We start from the raw sequence: 20,499 nt of genomic DNA on the forward strand, positions 1-20,499 counted from the left end.
TTAATTAGCATGAGAAAAAGTGCAGCTGCTATTTCACCCTGTTTTTAACCCAGATAATTCTCCTTAAATAAACTGTAGAGGAAAAGGCAAAAGCACCATATTGCTTTTCAAAGTGTTGGCTTTTTTTTTTCCAGATAAACGTTGCTGGTGATGACAGATACAAGAGATTTCCCATGGATCCAGGCCTGGAGAAGGTGTTTTCAATGGGCAGGGCGGCTGCCTTCCCCGTAGATTGCTGCATGCAGGCTATTAACCCTTGCATGCTCTCCGGTTGCTGGGTCTAAGAGCTTATGTATGCGCTTCCCATACTCTGAGGATGTCAGCACAGGAACAGGTCTTGCCATCTCCTGTGAAAACACAAAAGTCGCTTTAGAAGAAAATCACAGGGAGGACAGAAAACATGGCAATTTTCTGTTGCTAAATGTGCTGTGGCCAGGGGTAAAATAACTGGCAGAACTGTACAGCATCTGCAATATGCATGTGTATTTGTTTAGCACCTTTACCGTTCTATTCCTGCCCTAGTTTTTTATGTTATTTTTATCTTAGTAAAACGTGAATGTGTCACTAGATGACAAGATGATAAGATACAGGCCTGTGTACTGATAATTTCTTTACAAAAATACATACATACACACATGATTACCATGTGATTACTGGGTAACTAAATGCTAGAAAAGCATGGGTTTTATTTGTATTTTTCTTGTGCACTGAGTTGCATGATTCTTTTGAAAAATAGGAGAGATTTATGCCCCCTGTTACAGGAACACCTACCCTGCTTGCACAATTCAGTGAAAGCGCAGCATGAAAAAAAATCAAAGCCTAAAGAAAAACTCTGAGCAACTACTAGCCCATGCAAGCTTTCCCTGAAGGAAATAAAGCTTATCCTCTTTATTTCTGCACAATGAAAGGTTTCACTAAAAATACTTGTAGCTGTAAGATTACAGAAATAATTGCTTTGCCATGGTGGAAAGTGGACTTGATGAAAAACAACCTGACCAAGAAAAGATTTTAAGCTTGTTCTTTAAGCTGCACTTTAAGTGGCTGTGCAATCACTATCTGCAATCTGCAGTTTCTTCCTGTGTGAGAGCAACAGGGAGCTACAGAGTCAGAAGGGAAAGACAGGATTTGTTTGTTTTTCTTTCCCTAGCCAAAGGTCTCAGATTTATCAGGCCGCTTGTATATTTGCACACTGACTAACACAGTAAGCCTTGGTCTGCAATGTGTTTTTCTCGTCTTACAATGCACATAGTATCTAACAGGCAAATCAAAATGCAGATGCCACACCATAGTTCAAGTGCAAGCAAATGACTACTTTGCTACAACAGACACAAGCCTGAGCAAATCAGCACCTATGTCCTGTAAGGGTGCTGGTGGGAGCACAGATTGGTGGGATATCATAGCAGGGCAGTCAGCTAAGGGACATTTCCAGCCTCATGGACAGAACCTGAGGATCTTTGAAAGATGCTGTGAATGCTTTTTAAAAACAAACAAACAAACTAACTAACTAACTAATTAACCAACTAACTAACCCACTCAATACAAAAGCTCATTTCAAAACAACCATTTATCTTGCAGTTCTCCTGCCCACCTTATTTCACCCTATTAAAAGCTATTCAGTACAACAACTTTTAACCCCAGCAGAATGAAAATCAAGTCAAGAAGACTGGCAGGCCAAATTAAGATAATTTCCTCCCCTGCCCTAGTTGTGGATAAATGCTGAAAAATGAGAAACTAAAAAATCTTTGTACCATCAAGAAAGACTTTGCTAGAAATTCAGGGTTTACAGTGCTAATGACAGGCAGCAGGATGTAATTCCAACAGTTTGTGTTCCTTTTAAATAAATAAGTTTATTTAAGCTCAGTTTTCGGCATCCTTGGTAGCACAGCGCTGACTGTGCACACTGGCATTTCATCTTTGTGGGCTTGGCATTCAGTGGGTTTCAGATTTTCCAACAGTTGGCTGGGAAGCGTCCTGCTACCCACCCTCGCAGTGTGTAATTCTAGCACTGTTAGCACTTGCAATCAGCAGTGGCAGGCCTGAGCACACACTCCACTGCAGTTACTCAGCTGCATGTAGCTAAACTGAGTATCTGCCATTGTACTCTTGAATTCCCTGGGTGCACCCAGGTTACCTGCAGGAAATGAGGGGCTTACTTGCAGTGGTTTGCTTTTTTTCTAGCTCAAGTAAAGAAGTGTGCTGTGGTGGGTTCAGTCTGTCTGCGTTCAGTGTTGAACTAGAAAGATGTCAATTGTGGTATTTTTATTTCTTATATTGTATAATTTAGTTATTATGACATAAAGCCTGAGAGGGCCACTGTGATAAAGATGAATTGAGTATGTGATCTGCACTTAGTTATGGTTACATCCAGTGTTGGGAGGATCATGTTGTAGTATTAAATAACTGTAGGTTTGATGAGTATCCATTCTCATTAAAGGGCTGGCTTAAGGGACAGTCTTTGGACAGTCCCTTGTGTGCACTGCCCAGCACAGCTGGTATGAATTCTGGCCCATACAAGTTTGCTCTAGGACAAAAGCCAATAGGAAAGTGAGTTTTGTTGATACAAGAGCTCAGTAAAAAGTTGTAACTTTATATTGATGAACTTCCTACACAAATTCCCCACTTGAAAAATATGCTTGGTACTAGGGGAGGGAGGTTGTCTTTGTTTTGTTTAAATAAATAGCTTAATTTCTAATTGGAGTAGTCATTTACATAGATACACAGATTTGCAGCTAAGTTATCAGGCATGAGCAGGTGATGCTAATGGGCAGTCCTGGGATTCCTTTGGGAGCATCTAATGCTTCCTGCACTGTCTGATAGAGTTGAAGGGCATTTCACTTGCACTGAAATGTCTGGCATATATAACTGCTAGTGAGATGAATCCCAAGCAGTGGGCCTTGTCAGAAGAAAAACAATTTTATCGCACAGAAATTAGAGCAATTTGAACTCTTGTGTCACTGTTCCTTCTTCCTTCTCTATAACCATCAAAGGCTACATCCCTAGTGTACCTACCACTAATATCCCACGAACTCATTGGCATTTTGAAGTCATAAGTACACAGAGGTTACACTTCATTTGGTTTTTGACAGCCTCTGCCTCTGTGTGCAGTTTTGTGTGTGTATGCATAAATATAACTATATACACAGAGGGTTGTAGATATGTGTATTGTTCAGATGCTGCATGCAAAAATACATCCACATGCATTTATGCATATATATTATAGTATTTCTGTTTCCAAGGGAGTATTCACCTATCAGGCTGCACATCAAACCCAGATTCTGCTGGCCTGAAATACTTGCCCATCCTTTCCCAGGCATGCCCATGTGCTCTGATTGACCACACCTTTGCACTAGCTCCCTATGAATTTCCTTCCTGCAGGGCAATCTGGTGTGGGTTTTCCTAACAAATTGGGCTTTCACAGCAAATGCTGGCATAGTGACAGTGGATGTCAGAGGACAGTAGTGAAGGCATGGCCTCTGAATTGAGTCCTCCCAGGGAAAAGAGTTTTTAAGCACCACAGAAATAACTGCAGAACCACCTGAAGTACAACTCTTGAGGGGCACAGATGGTTCAGAGTACACCCTGCACTCAGCAAGAGAGGATTTGCTTCTTCCCGCTAGCTTTAACTTGCATATGTCTTGTCACCTGGAAATCTTCAGGATATGAAAGAGCAAGAGCTAATTTGGGTGTCTTCATGGGATAATGCTTTCTCCTAAACCTGCAGGCTGATGTCCTCCTGCCAATTCCTTTCTTACAATATGGGTTACATTCTAAAGGGTTAAACAATGCCTAGAGCCTCCAGTCATGTCAAAAAGTACAAAACACCTTAAACAAAGATGATTATGAATTTATCAAAGGGTTACCTCCTCATTAATTTTAAGGCCACGAGCCTTTGCGTGTTTTCTGTCACATCGTGGAAGATATTGGTCATAACCTTCTGGTATTCCAAAAACAGCATCATAGGTGAAAAAATCTCCTGTCTTGAGAAAAGGGGAAAAATGGCTAATTCACATAATTACTTTACTTTACAGATTACAGAATACATGTAGTCAAATCAATACCTAAAGAGTGCATAAGATGATGACAACTGTAGTATTACTGACCTCACTAGGAAGTTTGGGCCAGTCCTTTTGAATAGTTTGCAAAATTACCTAATGACATGTGGTATCATTTATTAAGTTTGTTCAGCTCTGAAATTTCCCTTGTGGCAATTTACTTCTTTCCCCCCCCCGTAATCTATTGTAATTTTGGGAATTGATCTGACCTGTTTTAATTTTCTACACTTAATTTTCTCCTTCCTAAATTTGTGTGTTTGTCAAATGATCTGGCACAATTATGTAAAAGCAAAACAGGAACTTTCAAACAGACAAAGGTACCCTGTACTGTAAACATAATTTAATTTCCGATTAGAGCAGAATTGAGAAATGTGCCACAGAGATAATCCTGTGATCCAGTGGTATGCATGACACACATATGTCAGGCATTAAAATAAAGCACACCCCAAGTCATAATATAGTTGTTCAACTGTTGACATAGTTTGCATCCAAATAAGCAACATGAAAGATCTGCTTGTCTAAGAAAGACGTTTGTGAAATCCAGTCAAGAAGTTCTCATAAATGGAATCAAAGCAATTTTGAAACTAAAAAAACTTTGCAAAGAAAAAAAAAAAACAAAAAGAAAATCCCCTCATGAAATATGCTGCCAGTTGTTACTGAACTTCATTAAGGGTCGATATTCTGTTAAAAATGTCAATCGTCATTGGCTTTGTGCATGGCTGACTAAAAGAATGGCGCATTTCGTTGGGCTTTTTTTGTCCTCTAATTTTACAGTGCATCCAATTTAACCTTTGAAAATCTCACGTACTTTGAGATTTTCAAATTACAGTGGTATTCTCCAAATATAGTCAAGTCATGGCAGGTCAAGAAGGTTATAATAAGTTCCATTAAAAGGAAACCATAGTTAAGAGCACTAGTGAGACACTGCTGTAATTTCAGGCTTTCTTTGTAAAGGTATCTCCAATACTTGGTTCTGCCAAGAGGAGAGATTATTTTGTATTTAACCTATCTACCCCTTCACTTCTCAGAAACCACTGAGCTTCAAATGATTTCAGGCATGTTCAAGGGCACCCTGCACATGATTTGTCATCTCCATGATTATTTCCATGCTTCCTTGCTTCTCCTTTCCTCCCCACACTACCAGTTTCATTCAGTGGGCATTTAATTTGTACTCACCACCAGAAATGTTGTTTGCTCTTTGCTGGTATTCATGTGGCATTATTTGTTACTTGTTTCAGAGTAAGAAAGAGTAAGTGTCATTTGTTGCTCATGTCAGAGCAGATAATTCATCCTTTCTGGAACTCATAGTCAGTCAGCCAGCCTGTTGTATCAAAAACTAGCTCTGTCCCAGAGATCTGTTTAAGATTTTCTGCCAGATTGGTAGAGACAACACTTCTTTGCTCAATACACTGATAACTCTCTGCTGCTGTTTCCCTTTGTTGTACATGACAACTTGGTTGGCCTGGGTGGTGGTGGTGGTGGCAGCAAGCTGTTTCTTAAACCCATCAGAGCAAGTGAGTCACGCAGAGCTGATGATAAATGTGCACTCAGGGTAGGCATCCTCTGTGTACTGCTGCTAAAGCTAAATGCTTTGCAAGCATTCATTAGTATTCCAGACACACATAAAATAGGTAATAGCTTTCTCCACATCTTAGAAGAGGAAACACCAGGCACACTGGCTACAGTAACTTATGTAAAGCAATCCAGGGAGCAACTGTCAGCCAAGGGATTAAAAGGCAGGAATTTCTGGCTTCTGGCCATGCAATGAGCCCATCTTCTTCCTACTTCTCTCTGATTCAGTCTCTGACACATGGTTGGTTTTAGGTATTTAAGCTGCAAAAGGAATGAGATTCCTTTTGCTCTATAAATAAAAATACTCAAATTATCTAATTCCTAAATTTTGCAGAAGAATGGGTTGAATCTGCTTCCTCCCCTGTGGCCAAGGCCTGGACTGTGAAGAAACCTATTAAACAGCTGTTATCACTTTTTGTTTCCATGCCACTGGAGCAGCTATTTTCACAAACCCGGCCATTGTGAGTGTGAAAGCAGACTATATTGTAAGGAAAAGCTCTATCATTTGGCTGCTAATTCTGTGCAGACTGGTGAGCTCCACCCCCTCCAAGAGCACCATGCCAGCCCTCTGACCTGCCCTTACCTTACTCTTGTTGTGCTCTCCCTACTGTTCTGTGAAGCATGGCATCAACTGTGCCCGCTCACCTTTGGGTCAGATCACCTAGCCAAAGTTATGCTGGAATCAACCCAAAAGAGTCACAAGAGAAATCTTCTTGTCTTTTAGCAGGGCCACCTGGTCAATGCAGGAAATTTGCTGTTCATTCAATTCCCAGCACAGTGCTCTGGCCCATACCCTGCCCACATCCCAGGGACACAGGACCTGCAAACTCTCACAAACCACCAGTCAGTGCTGCCCCATGCTTGGTGCATTCAACAGCTTGTCACTTGGGTGAGGAGAGGACTCATGGGTTGTATTTCTTGTTATAAATTGCCATAGCATTGCTATGTTACATTGTTACATACTAGGCATTTCAGAACTTTTTTACACTTTTTTTTTTTTTTGAGAAAAAAGCCTGTTAACTTCAATGTCTCATATGACACTTCATAGAAAAGTTCACCACCCAGGAACTGCAGTTCAGCTGAGGCAGAAAGTGTAAGAATGTTTTAATTTCTGATTTAAATATGAGGACAGAATGAGGTGCAATGGTGACATAATGCAGTAGAGTGAGGCTCCCTGCCAGGGCACTTGAGTTACCACATGTTGAGTGGCAGTGTACCACCTTCAGAAGCATTCAGCTATGGAGACATATATTGATGTTATTGTTTTAAGTAGCTCTAGTGATTTCATTGAAGCTGATCATGCAGAAAATTCATGCAACGCACATGGAAAATCTTTTCCCTTAAATGAGAATTGGTAAGTTTCTTTTTAAAGGGTTCCCAAGAGTGTTATAACAAAATCCACTGGTGCAGCATCAAACCCTAGTGACAGATGATGCCTTTTCTAGTGTTCCTCCTAAAAATGCCTCACATTTCATTGATACCAAGTGGCCTATTCATCCTCAATCATTGGGAAACAATGTCTCTGCCTTTCCTTGTTGTCCAGTGAAAGACCTTACCCTCATTTGCCATCCACAAGTAGCAAACACACTTTGCAAAGGTCTCTGATGGTGAAACTTGTTATTTTGGTATTAGATAGCTTAGTAACAGAGATTTATGTCCCACATTTCTGTATCAGAAAAAAAATCTTCACTGTGAGTGTGGTGAGGAACTAGAACAGGTTGCCCAGAGAAGTTGTGGATGCCTCATCCCTGGAGGTGTTCAAGGCCAGGAGGGATTGGACCTGGTGTAGTGGAAGGTATCCCTGCCCATGGCAGGCGGTTGGTACGGGATGGTCTTTAAGATCCCTTCCAACCCAAACCATTCTATGACGAATTTTGGCACCTGTCTGACCAGGTCGCTCATGATGAGGGCCGAGCTTTGCACCGGCTCGAAGCAGAGGGTCTACACTGCGCAGAGACCCACGGGGAAAGCTCGTCCCTTCGCCCCGCGCCGCTCCCCGCCTGTCCCGGCTCGCTCCCTTCACTCCCTCACCTTGTGCGGCCGGCCGTAATAGCTGAGCTCCGGAGGCCCTTCGCGTTTGGGCGGGACGAAGCTGAAGGCGGAGAAGGAAGCGAGGGCAGGCCGCCTCCTCCCCGGCGCGCTGCCGAGCGCCTCCTGCGCCAGGCGCGTGCCGCTGGCGGCCATGCTGCCCCCGCCGCCGTCACCCGGCAGCGCCCTCGGGGCACCGCCCGCCCCCGCGGCCCGGGCAGCCCGGCCCAACGGGCCCCGGGCGCGGATGGGAGCCGCTGCTCGGGACTCGGGGCCTTCCGCTTTGTCAAGCCTGAAGTGTGAGTTCCTGGACACCCGATAGCGGAGTTTTGGTCTCAGTCTTGTGCAGCGACTCCAGCTCCCTGGTCCTTTGTGTCCTTGGAAGCTGAGGGCGAATGTTAGAGCAAAGCCTAGCCGAACGGGACTGACTTTTTTTTTCAGTGACAGCTTGCACTAGGCCCCAAATCCCCCTCTAAGTGGGTAAGTTGAATAAAACCACACCACACCAATATTGGAATTTCCACCAGAATAAGGAGCCAGTGTCGTGAGGACCTCGGGGTTCTCTCTTTGGATAGTAGCTCACCTACTCGGGCACAGGCTTTCACATGCTTCTTGAACTCTGTCAGGCTTCATGCTGTGACCACTTCCTTGGGGAGCCTTTTCCAGTGCCCAGACACCCTTTGGGTGAAGAACCTTTGTTCTTCCAGCCTAGACCTCCCCAGACTCAGCTTCAGGCCCTTCCCTCGGGTCCTGTCACTGGTCACCACAGAGAAGAGATCAGTGTCTGTCCCTCCTCTTCCCCTCCTAAGGGAGCTGTAACTGCAGTGACATCTCCCTTCAAGTCTTCTCCAGGCTGAACAGACCAAGTGACCTCAGCTCCTCATATGACTTACTTCCCCTCCAGACCCTTCACCATCTTTTTTGCCATCCTCTGGATGCTCTGTAACAGCTTAATGTCCTTCTGAATTTGTGGCACCCAAACCTGAACACGACTTGAGATGAGGCTGCCCCAGTGCAGAGCAGAGTGGGACAATCCTGTCCCTTGCCTGGCTGGTGATGCTGTGCCTCATGCACCCCAGAACAGGGTTGGCCCTCCTGGCTGCCAGGGCACTGCTGATTCATGTTCAGCTTGACATGCACCAGGACCCAAGGTCCCTTTCCATGGCACTGCTTTCCAGCATCTCATTCCCTGGGTTGTACTTATATCCAGGGTTGACCCATCCCAGGTGCAGAATCCAGCATAGGATGCTCAGCCATTTCAGGCAATGCAGTTGGAAAATTCTCTCATATACTTGTGTTGGGAACACTGAAAATAAGTCTTCTGGGTAAGAATCTCAGACTGACTGTAAAACTGCTCTGCCCTAGTAGCATCTGGCTCCTAGTATTGATATTCACCCTATGGTTATCCTGGTTTAATACATCTATCTAGCTATGCCCATGCTGCTTCTTCTGTGGTCCTTAGGGATCTGCAGGTGGCTTGGTTTAGTTTATCTTTATTGTCTGTAACCACAGGCATAAAGCTACTCTCCTGTAGGCACAGCATTACGTTATTAATGCTACCAGTATCTTTTGGTAAGCACTTTCACAATAGCACGCTCCCAGGCATCTTGAATTTTGCCAAACATCCAAAATTTATTTTAAATCCCCCAACTTTCAGAGTACTAGAAATCTTCACAACTGATTGTTTCAGGCATCTTGGAGCCAGGCAATAATTCAGGCCTACAAAAGTCTCGTCCCTATTATGTAGCTGCCACTCTCCCTTTATAAATCCACTGAATTACACAGACTTCAGCTTCTTTGCAAGTGTAGCATGAAGGCTTTATAATCTGCAGACTGGTGTGGGTGGTTTTTTTTAATCATTTGTGACAATTTCCATCTGCTTATCTAATAATGTCCTTCTACCAATTAAGATCCTGTTCTTTCTGTAGCATGGGCCAAATTAGCACAATGTAAGCTAGCAGTGGAATTGAAAATCCAACAGCTGCCTTGCATCAGCTTCCTAAGCAGAGACCTGCTTGCCACTGTGCAAGTGCTTTTCTGTAGTTTAGTCCAAGCACAGAGAGATAGCAAACCCATTTATAAAAAGCAACTCAGCTGAAACTGCAGCTATAAATAGAGCCATAAGAAACTGTTCACCAGAGATACCAACTAAGCTAGGCAAGAGCTCTGAAGTCAGATCTGAAAGATTTCTCTCCAGTTTTCTTTCTACTGTTCTCATGGAGCTGGTTTTTATTAATGTTAAATTGATAGAATTAAATTGAATTACAGCATCTTCAATACAGATTGTCACAAATATTGCTAAGTGCTTGTTACAGATTTGCCATGCCACTCCCCGCCTTGAAAAAATTAAAAACAATGATTTTCACTGATTTTATTTTTTTTCCCAGTGAAGGTATAAATCCTTTTAGAATTATTTGAAACTTACAAAGGCTTTTCTTCCTGGTCACCTTTTGCAGACTCCCCAGAAGCAAGATATAAATGCCCAGGGAGGTTTGTCCCAGTTGCCACCAGACTTTATTAATACCCTAGTGTTAAGTGCATGTTTGTGTTATAAACTAGCATGGAAGGTCAGTGTGTTTCCTTAGCAACTTCTATCCGAACATGTAAATAATGGAGCAAAATTAGTCTGTATGGTGAAAACTATGCATTCAAATACAGCTGAGCTAAGAGACCAAAGTGTTAAAAGTTGTTTTAAGTTTGGTGTCTTAAGGATGAGAAACTCAACTGCCTGCCCTTTTGGAGAGTAGTAATACCCCCTCAGGTTTCACTGCTAAGGTGTCTTGAGTTTTGAACATGTTGGTATGTACTTTTATAGCCATAGTGTGTCTCAAAGGCAGGGTCACTGTTCTGAAATGTCAAACTGTTTTGCAGAGTAACTCTGAAAAAACTTCCTAAAAGGAATATGAAGCAAATAATAATGGAGGCAGGGAAAGGAGACACAAAAGAGACAATGGGAAGGGAAACAGTATGGACACAAGAGGACAGGTGACATATAACTGGACAGGGCATTGATACATAGAAAAAAACAGTAGCTGTTAGTATGAGCTGAGGTACTTGTTTTAGCCTTTGTCACTTAGAGCTGACATGAGAGCCTGCTGTCAAATTAAGGCTTAGCAAGGCCTCTCCTGTCCTAGCTCTTTGGCTTCAACACGTATCAGTTTGCCATGTGGCCCTGACCTTCAGCTGAGCCATGAAGGGGAGACAGTCTTTGCCAAATATGTTCCATTCAATGGCTCTTGAAAGAGGCTGAAACAAAAATGGCTCAAAACCTGTCCCCTTTCTACTACCACAGCTTTGGGTCAAGCCAGTTGTTTCACAGAAGTGCTTGTTGCTTCTAGATCCTAATTACTGACTGAATGCGCACCTCAAACGGGAAGGCTCTTAAGGAGCATTGCATTCATCCCACAGGAGACAGTTCTCCAAGAACTTCTGCCTTATGAATCCTTCTCACAGTCTGTAGTCGGTCATGAACGCTTCAGTATGGGTCCCTTTCTTGGGGTGCAGTCCTCCTTCTGGAACAGGCTGCTCCAGTGCGGGTTCCCCATGGGGTCACAAGTCCTGTCAGCAAACCTGCTATAGCACTGGCTCCTCTCTCCAAGGGCTCACAGGTCCTGTCAGGAGCCTTCTCCAGCACAGGTTTCCCACGGGGTCACAGCCTCTTTGGGGCATCCACCTCGTCCAGTGTGGGGTTGTCCATGGGCAGCAGATGGATCTCTGCTCCACCATGGACCTCCAAGGGCTGCAGGGACACAGCTGCCTGATGATGGTTTGCATCAGAGGCTGCAGGGGAATCTGTGCTCCACTGCCTGGAACGTCTCCTCCTCCTCCTTCCTTGCTGCCCCTGTATTTCCAGAGATGTTTCCTCTCTTCAGCTGCTGTTTCTGCTGCATTTTTTATCTCTTCTTAAATATGTTATTCCAGAGCTGTTGTTGATGGGCTCAATTTGGCCAGTGGTGGGTTGGTCTTGAAGTTGTCTGGCATTGGCTCTGTTGGACATGGGGGAAGTTTCTGGCAGCTTCTCATGGAGACCACCCCTGTAGCCCTGTCTCCTTCTCCCTTGTTACCAAAACCTTGCCACACAAGCCAATACAGCTGACTGATGCCCGCTCCAGTTCAGATCAATATTCTGTTCAATAACTCTCTTCTTAAGTAAAGTAGTATACATTTTTATACATGAGGTAACATAACTTTCATAAAAACTGCTATTTATAATGCTTTTCTGGAATCAAACATGAAAAATTCTAGCCCAGGAATATCAACCTTTAGAAATACTTCACATGCATTTTTTCCTGTCAAAACTGAGATTTTCATGAGGAGCATCTCAATGGCTACAAACAGATTTGAAAAATTCTCCATCAAAAAAATTTCTAACAATTCTTGGCACGATCTTTGTTTTAAACAGGGCATCCTATAACATAAAGGGGTTCATATCTTCATAGTTGCAAACATTAATAAAATGTCCTTATCTTGCATTCTGACATGTCAGAAATTACATTGACCTGAATAATTATTGCTTCTAAATTTGAAAATGCTTAAAATTGATATGTAGAAAGCTTTAGGTTGAACTAGTTAGAGTTGAATTATATACCACTTTTGACAAATCCACACAAATCTGAATTATTTCAAAGAACAAAAAATGATCTCTTAGTTACATTTTATTTAAGGCACATACATCTCATTCTACATTTTCTCAGAATCACTCCACTAATTTAGACAAAAAATTAAGAATAAAACAAAAAATCCCTAGACTTAAAATTGTTTGGGGTTCCACCTGTAAAAAGTATTGAAGGGTACTATTTACACCTAGAATCTGCTATCTGAAAATTAAAAATTAGTGTATGTTCATATATAATCACAACAAGAAGGAAAACTATGTATTAAAGTACAAGATAATAATATCTTTTAACCGTACATCTTCGGCTATATAAAGCTTCTTGAAAACATAGCTTATTATTTATCCCAATATGAGGTTCTAAAAACAAAACAGGGAAGACTTGCAACAGCTCTTCCCTCACATTGCTTTAGAGACAAGCAGACTGAACTACCTGTGTCTCAGTGGACAAAAGGGAGGATTTGTAGATATTTTAAAAAATTGAGGAAGCATATATGAATATAAGAAAATGAAAAATCCTTTTCATATAGCATAAATGTCTATTCATGTAGCAGAAATGTCTCTCTTTAGAAACAGCAGCTAAAGAGCAATAATTTACAGGTAATATAAACTATTTCCATTGTTTATAAAAATATCTACAAGTCTAATCTTTCTTCCTGTCCTTTGGTAGCCCTCCATAAATTGGAGCAAAGCACTGACTTTGAAAAAGAATTCCAGCAGGCTTACCAGGAGTTCCCATTTGATTCTCTTTATCCCAGACCACAGTGAATCACTCTTACATTGATCTTCTGGCTGCTGGCTCACAGTGTGAAATGCATTTGCATTGTACTTTTGGAAGTCCCACTCTGCGGTTCACTAAGGAGCTGTGAATTATGTCACCACCATGGAAGTTGTAGAACTTGATGACTCTTACTGTGATGTGGAATATGTGGAATGTCAAATACTGATTTACATCATTGTCATAAAGTTTTTCAAGTTACGGGCTGATACATGAGTAGTGTTATATCCAGTTACTGAGGCTGAAATTGCTGCAGGAGGAGGAAATAAAGTTCTTTTCTTAAGTGTAACTAGACAGCAGAAAAATAAGTCAATATAAACAGTAGATGTAAAATGCATTGGAAGACAAGAGGTATTTATTAAATACAAAGAGCTTCTCAGCACTAGAAAGATAGTAATACTCAGCAACTGAAGGCTAGAGAGGATGGTATGCACCTTTCTTTGTCTGGGCAAAGATATGTGTATCTTTTGTCCACTTTCTTGTTCTTTAGCAGGATTTGGCTGCAAGAATCTAAATGCAATTACAAAATGAGGGAAGAACACCAGTGAAATTTGCGTGCTTTGAACATGGGCATTTTCAACATGCTCGTGGAGGGCACATATACACCTTTCTTTATATTTCATTGGACTAGTCAGCTCCCCAACATTCAGATGTTTTAACATTTCATAGCTTACAGAAATATATTGTTTAACTTTTATAAAAATCATAGAAACAAGGCTATGGAGTTAGGTACAAGGTTTGTAAAAGACGACCAAGAATACAAATGAAAGCAAAATCCTGAATGCACAGGTTATACCTGAAAGCTGCACATATATATGACAATATAATAGAATCAACTTTACATAAGGGTTTTCATCCACAGTAAGAAGTTATTGCGTTGATCTGTGGTAATACCACAGTGATTTTAAAGGCCCAGAGTATATTCAAAATCTAAGAAGGAGATCAATAACTTAATTCAGTATTCCTAGGACAAATTTATAGTAAGAGGTGAGGAGGGATTTAGGATAAGTCTTATGTGACATAACTAACTGACAGCTAGCCAATGACTGGGACATTGGGTTTGTGGCCATGTGAGCTATTTGGAAAGTCTTTAATTCTACTGGAAAACATTTATCTTAACTATTAATTAAAAGAAAGAAATCATAAAGACAACAAAAGTATTTTTCATGACATTTTATTAGACTGAGCACCTGTCTTGAAAATTACCATTTAAAAGTCTCCAAGACCAGATAAAAAATTAAGTGTGTTATGTCAAACAGAAGTGAAATAGCTTACATTTTTCTTTTAGACTTACTTAAGGGGATCAAAATTCAGATTGTCTGCTTTACAGCAAATTAGGCACTTTGAAACCTACTGTAATTCCAATTCACTAGTAGGCAGATGGCTGCTGTGAGTAAACTGTGCCACATTCAGTGAGACTGGACTGATGCCATGTATTTGTGACCCACAATTTTGAGAACTTGGGAAGGATACCAATGATATACAAATGTATATGTATGCTTCATGAAGGAGCAGTCTGAATACTTTTTGCATTTCAATAACATGCTAGAGGTAACAGTGCATAAGTTGACTTCCATATTCATATGGTATCACTCAGAAAAAAATCTTGTAATTATATGCTATTTTGTAAATAGTATTATTTTCTTGTTAGGATGCTATGATTAAAATAATTGATTACAACAATACAATACTTAATTGTTACTATCTGTGCTTCAAAGGAGCATAGATAGCAACATTACCTACTTTTACTGTCTTTCACCTGGCTCATCTATGAAACTCTGCAAGTGTGATACTTTTTAATTCAAAGGGATTTAAAATAATCTCAAATATCCACAAGATAGCATTTTACTCATACTCATGTCCTAGTGAGTATAAATGAAACTATTACTTTAAATGATGAATGAGATTATTACTTTAAGTATCCCACAAAATCCAGCATTGTAAAGGTTAAATGAAAGAGGCATGCAAGGGCAAAAGATGTTGTCAAAGTGCAAAACAGAACTTTTTCTTCTCTTGAACAGCTTCTCCTTGTTACTGTGGCCAGGTATTAAGTAGCAGCACTGCTACTGTTTTCAGTATCTCCCACTTTGCTTGTGTTTATGGATTTGAGGTCAGTCTTCTGTATCACCTAGGTAGTAAGTGACTGCAAAGTGCCTAGGATGCCACCCATGACTGAAGACAGTAGAGGTGATTTAGTTTCTGAAAGGCAATAGCAAGTCTAGCAGATATTATTGACCAAGGCTGTTGAGATAGCTGGCCATAGCCTGCCTCAACATCTAACTACTGAATAAAAAGCAGTGGCAGCAGCAGAAATCACGCAGCTTTAGAGTGACAGAAGCCAAGGAAGGAAGCAAAACTAAGAGACAGCAACAGTAAGACAAAGTACATATAAACTTTTAATGAATTAACCTTACAAAAGACAATAGCTTCAAAACATTTGACACGTTTGTACAAAACTATTCCAGCATTGTTAGTTCTCTCTTCAGAAAGAATGCCAGCAAACCACCCAACGTGTCCCTGGCTATGAGATGCAACTGGTGATCACATCCAAATCATGTGTGGACAGAGTAAACTTATTTACAATACTGTATACTTTAATACCAGATTAGTGGATGCTATTGGGGAGCGACTGTATTTTCCAGAAAACACCATGCATCAGAAAATAGTATGCACCCCTAGCTTTATTGCCTTTTTTCCCCACATTTGTCACTAACACTTCTCTTTAGTCCCTTCAGGATGCATTACCTCCTTTTGATTCCTATTCCTTCTTTTCTTGTCTTTGAATAACAGTGCAAGTAGCAGTACAATCTTCCAGTCCTATAGCGTACATCACAACTGTCCTTGAACATAGAAATATCAAGGTGCAAAATGATGGCTCATGGGACTATTCTGCAGCCATATTAAAATAAGTGCCACATACCAGAAAATAGCACGCATGTTAAGGGCCAAAATGTAGTTAAAAAGTGCGTGATACTTTCCTGAAAATATGGTATTCATGACACATACAAGCATCTTCAAGATGCCACATTCCCTTGTGAAAGGGATCTTGTCATTTCTGTATGTACAAAGTATGTCTTCAATTCTCCTTTTCCTTTTACATTTATTATTCCTCTGCAGGTGCTCATGTACCCCAGTGTTTGCAGGACGTTGTTTGTCTCCTCTGTAACCTGCAACAATACAGTAATACAGCCAGTGTTGATAACAAAGCAGAGCAGAACCTTCTTCCAGAGTTTGAAGATACCATGAAGTTCTCTTCATTTTTAAGGGGTTTGCTGTAATGCTCATAAGGCACTTTAAGGGTCTCAGGTGAGGTTTGAACACCTAAGCATTCAAGCAGTCTGTTGCTGGATGCCCATTCTAATCACTTACATCAAGAATCAAATTTGGTGTAACCACATCTGTACCCAGGGTTGCCAGCAGAGAGCTTGTAGATAGATAAATGGAGCTAGGGACAATACTCTTCCTCACATAGCACTTTCCTCATCTTCAGGAGCTTATTTTCACTTAAGTAGACCCAAGCTTCCCCATCATTTTACAACTACTGAGGCCATGTAAATGAAGTGATGGTAAGGCAATGGTTAGCATCACCTTTCAGAGCTGCTGTTGCCAGTTTCTCACATAACTATTTGTGAAGCAAACTTTAGGCCATTCTGCCATTTTAGGTAAAAGCCCACTAGCACAAAATCAAGGCTTACCTGTATTTTATCTAAGACACCAGTGCTGTCCATCCTGCTGGCCACATTTACTGTATTGCCCCATATATCATATTGTGGTTTTTGAGCTCCAATTACTCCAGCTATTACAGGTCCATGGTTTATACCTGGAAAGCATCAGAACTTAATGTTAGCAATGAAGAAAAAGGCAACAAAGCTGGTGAAGGCCCTACAGCACAAGTCATATGAGGAGCCTGTGAGGTAGCTGGGGTCATTTAGCCTTGAGAAAAGGAGGCTCAGGGGAACCTTATCGCTCCCTACAGCTATCTGAAAAGAGGCTGTAGGTAGATGGGGGTTGGTCTCTTCTTCCAGGCAACCAATGACAGTATAAGATGACAGTCTCAAGCTGTGCCAGGGGAGATTTAGGTGATCATTAGGAGGAATTGCGGAATTGCTTCACATTCAAGCATGACTAGACTTTGGAATGGGCTGCCCAGGAAGGTGGTGGAGTTATTGTCCCTGGAGGTGTTAAAGAGAAGACTCGATGTGGCATCTGGTGCCATAGTCTAGTTGACATGGGGATGTTCAGTCACAGGTCAGACTTGATGATCTCAGAGGTCTTTTCAAACTTAACTGATTCTGTGATTCTGTGAAGACCCACCAAACAAGGACACACAGTGCATCTGGCATATAGCAAGTCAATGAACACAGCATTTGGCCCTCACTGGATAGTGAATATGGCAGCAAACAGTCATTCATCATGGTTTTATCAACCATTTATAGGAGGAGAATGTTAGTTATAAAAATGTCAAAAGTCAGTTCATCTCATTTTAGTTTTACAGCTCCCTGTAAAATCCATCCTGAGTAACTTGCTATTTTCAACCACTGGCATCCTAATAATAACCTGCTGCTGCCTTTATTATGTAGCATGGAACCACACTCTGGGTGAGCAGCAGCTTCTGAGAAAACAGATATACAAGAATTTCTTTTAATTTCTACTTGTAGTGAAAAGGGCCTCTCCTTGCAATAGTTGATGGCCCAATCAAGTTACTTTTATAGTATTCTTTGCTTCTTAAATGTAGAATAAACTAAAGCGAATGAGCTGAAAGGATTTGAAGCCTTGTTCTAAAGGCTGGATTGACCACAGAATTGTCCTTAAGATCTGCAATATAAATATATGTGTTCAAATAATTTGATTTAGCATGGAGTAGAAAAATATGATAGAATAATATAGTCCCTCATTAGACTCTAGGCATTCGTTATCTTGCAGCAGTTTGTAACCTATATTATGTCTGTACAGGGAATGAGTTTTACTTTGCCAGTAGGTAAAGAAACCAGGAGGTAAAATCCAACATACTATTGATAACCAGCATCAAATGTACTATAATTGTAACTGTACATACTGATGAGCAGGAAAGCCAAGTTAGGCCTAGTGAGAAATAAACCCTGAAAAAAGGAGTTATTTGGATATATAAAATTATCTCAATGGATCACAACTGATTTCTGTTAGTTCCTTGACAGAAACCATCATTAGGGATATATCCATGCAGTCAAATGAAAGTGTGATTGCAGGATGGAGTGGGATCTCAGAGCCAGCTCATCTGGTATGTAACATGGCAGCGGAGGCTAGCAACACTATCAGCCCACTTGCAAATCCTGGAAAACGTGACCGGAGAAGTTAAATTGGGAAAAGATGCAAACGCTACAAGATAACAAATGGAACCTGATATATGTTACTATACAAGCTGGCTTGTACTGATAAATGAGAAACCCAGCTCGGGTCTGTAAACCGGGCCCTGGGTTGATAGACAGGGAACTTCACCTATCACATTCCATCCTGGGCTGCAGACATCTCACTGGTCAGGAGTTGGGCTGTGGGAGGATCAGACCAATGAACTGGGAGTCTACAACTCCCTATATAAGGAGGCTCTCAACAACAGAAGAGGCTGTTTGTCGCATGGAGCTTGGAGCTGTGTGTGTTGTCCCTGTCTCCAACCACTAACCCCACGGAACACGTGAATTATTAAACATAATAGATAGATATTTATCTAAGTGCTTGGGTTTCAATGCACAAAGGGACTTGGGCCTTGCAACACTTTGCATTAACAAATGTTGAACCATGGATGGGTTTTTCTACTTCATAACATTTAACTTGTAGAAAATACTAGTGAACTAAGACTGGAATCCACAAAAGCCATCTGCTGGGTAGCCTAATCTGGTTAGCAGGGAATACTGAAGAGATGTGTATGGCCATGGTCCAGAAACTGGGGCAGTACTGTAGAACTTTCCTATAAAATACAATGGGAAGGAAGGGATTTTTATTTTTTACCTCCTTCCTGAACCACTGGTGTTGATGGTTTGAGAAATACCTCAGGGCTCAGGAGTCACCTTCAGATCCCTCGTCCTTTGAGGAAACTTTTACCAGTATATCTTAGGGATGTGTTTTGGCCACCCAAGCATTGTGGGATATGCTGATCTATGTCATTCCTGCTGGTGTTCCATCTTTTTTGCATGATGCACATGAATGTTTTTGGGGCATGGCTGGAAGAATAGTACTCTTACTACAGGTGGATGCTCTAACAGAGGGTGATATTATCTATCTCTTTCTCTCATATCCAAAGCAATATTTAATCATTCTATGAAGTGCAACATTTTTCAGCAGGAATGACAGAGAATACCTCATTCTGAAGTATCCTACAGCCTGGTCTCATGGCCTAGCCTCACCCAAAGCCAGGAACCAAATGAAGTCACCTACAATGCAGACAAATGTTCCAACTATGAAGTTAGATGGAAAATAACACACTAGCCTCTCTTCTGAAAGAAAGCGATACTTGTGCAAAACTTGCTGCAAAAGCATATCTGAGCATGTTTCATAAATCAAGCATCTCAACTTGCAGAAGGGGAGGAATGCCTAAAATGTCATCTAGATGCTCTCCTCACTTATCTAACAAGATCAGAGCAGTGTGTACCTCCTAAGTCACACTAGCATTTCAGGCACTCACAGAAGATTATGAAAGATGAGACCTCTAATGAGTTGCAAAAATTTCAGACTTAGATGCCGGCCAAGGGAGGCTTTTACAAAGGGCAGTTTGGGTACAAATCCTTACAATAGGAGACTAGGTCAGAAGTAGTTGTTAAAATGTTTCTGTGGCTATAATTAGTATAGATATCAGAGGCTTTCATCATCAGGTGTTGGGAAGTGGAGAAGAAGTGATGTGAAAATGAAGATCTCAATGGTGCCTATGTTGCATTACGGTGGCACAAATATCACTTTGGGACCAGCGTTTCTTTTTAGAGTTCAAACATTTTTTCATTCCATGAAGCAAAGGAGTCTGAGTTCTCTGTAATCATTAGAAAGACAAATAAAAACCCAGAGTAAGCGTTTTGTTTTGCTTCATGGTCCCCACTTGAAAGCACCCAGTACTGCTTTAAGCAGTTTGCAGATGTAGCTCCAGCACCCAACAGCTCTCTGTCTGTGCTGAAGCTGCTGGTATGTGCAATGTCAGCTATGGCCAGAACCATCAAGTTCTGTAACACTCTGACAAGGAAGTATACTTCTGATTTGCTTTGTCATTTTTAGCTCTAGCAAGGAATACAAAACATACTGGCAAAGGAGTGCCCTAAGAATCTCGTTTCAAGTCAGAAGACAGCAAGTTTTGCCAGTGGGTGGCACTGTGAAATAGACTTGAGAGGAGCAGCTGAAAGGAGAAGCAAGTGGTACAGCAAGAAAAAGACAAGACAGGAGAATAACTGTTGGAAATCAAATACTTCTGACACATTTATGGAATTTATGGGTTTTCAATA

The 20,499-nt window shown here is 41.3% G+C and overlaps 2 protein-coding genes across 2 annotated transcripts in view; both read right to left on the reverse strand.

The window, feature by feature from the left end:
- Nucleotides 1-26: 26 nt before the first annotated feature.
- On the reverse strand, nt 27-8,439 carry C2H5orf49 (chromosome 2 C5orf49 homolog). Its single transcript, XM_038130108.1, has 3 exons — nt 7,656-8,439; nt 3,861-3,977; nt 27-347 (listed from the first exon to the last, which is right to left on the reverse strand). The coding sequence occupies exons 1-3, from the start codon at nt 7,806-7,808 to the stop codon at nt 201-203; spliced, it is 417 nt and encodes a 138-aa protein (XP_037986036.1). The 5' UTR covers nt 7,809-8,439; the 3' UTR covers nt 27-200.
- A 4,936-nt stretch (nt 8,440-13,375) lies between these two features.
- The window catches only part of ADCY2 (adenylate cyclase 2), a 204,841-nt gene continuing 197,717 nt past the window's right edge, over nt 13,376-20,499 (reverse strand). Inside the window, exons 24-25 of the mRNA XM_038130098.1 lie at nt 16,738-16,862; nt 13,376-16,209 (exon numbers count right to left, since the gene is read on the reverse strand). Of these exons, the coding sequence (XP_037986026.1) occupies nt 16,057-16,209; nt 16,738-16,862 (278 nt within the window). The 3' untranslated portion in view covers nt 13,376-16,056. The remainder of the gene's footprint in view (nt 16,210-16,737; nt 16,863-20,499) is intronic.

Source organism: Motacilla alba, chromosome 2 (assembly GCF_015832195.1).
Source record: "Motacilla alba alba isolate MOTALB_02 chromosome 2, Motacilla_alba_V1.0_pri, whole genome shotgun sequence".
Taxonomy (NCBI): Eukaryota; Metazoa; Chordata; class Aves; order Passeriformes; family Motacillidae; genus Motacilla; species Motacilla alba.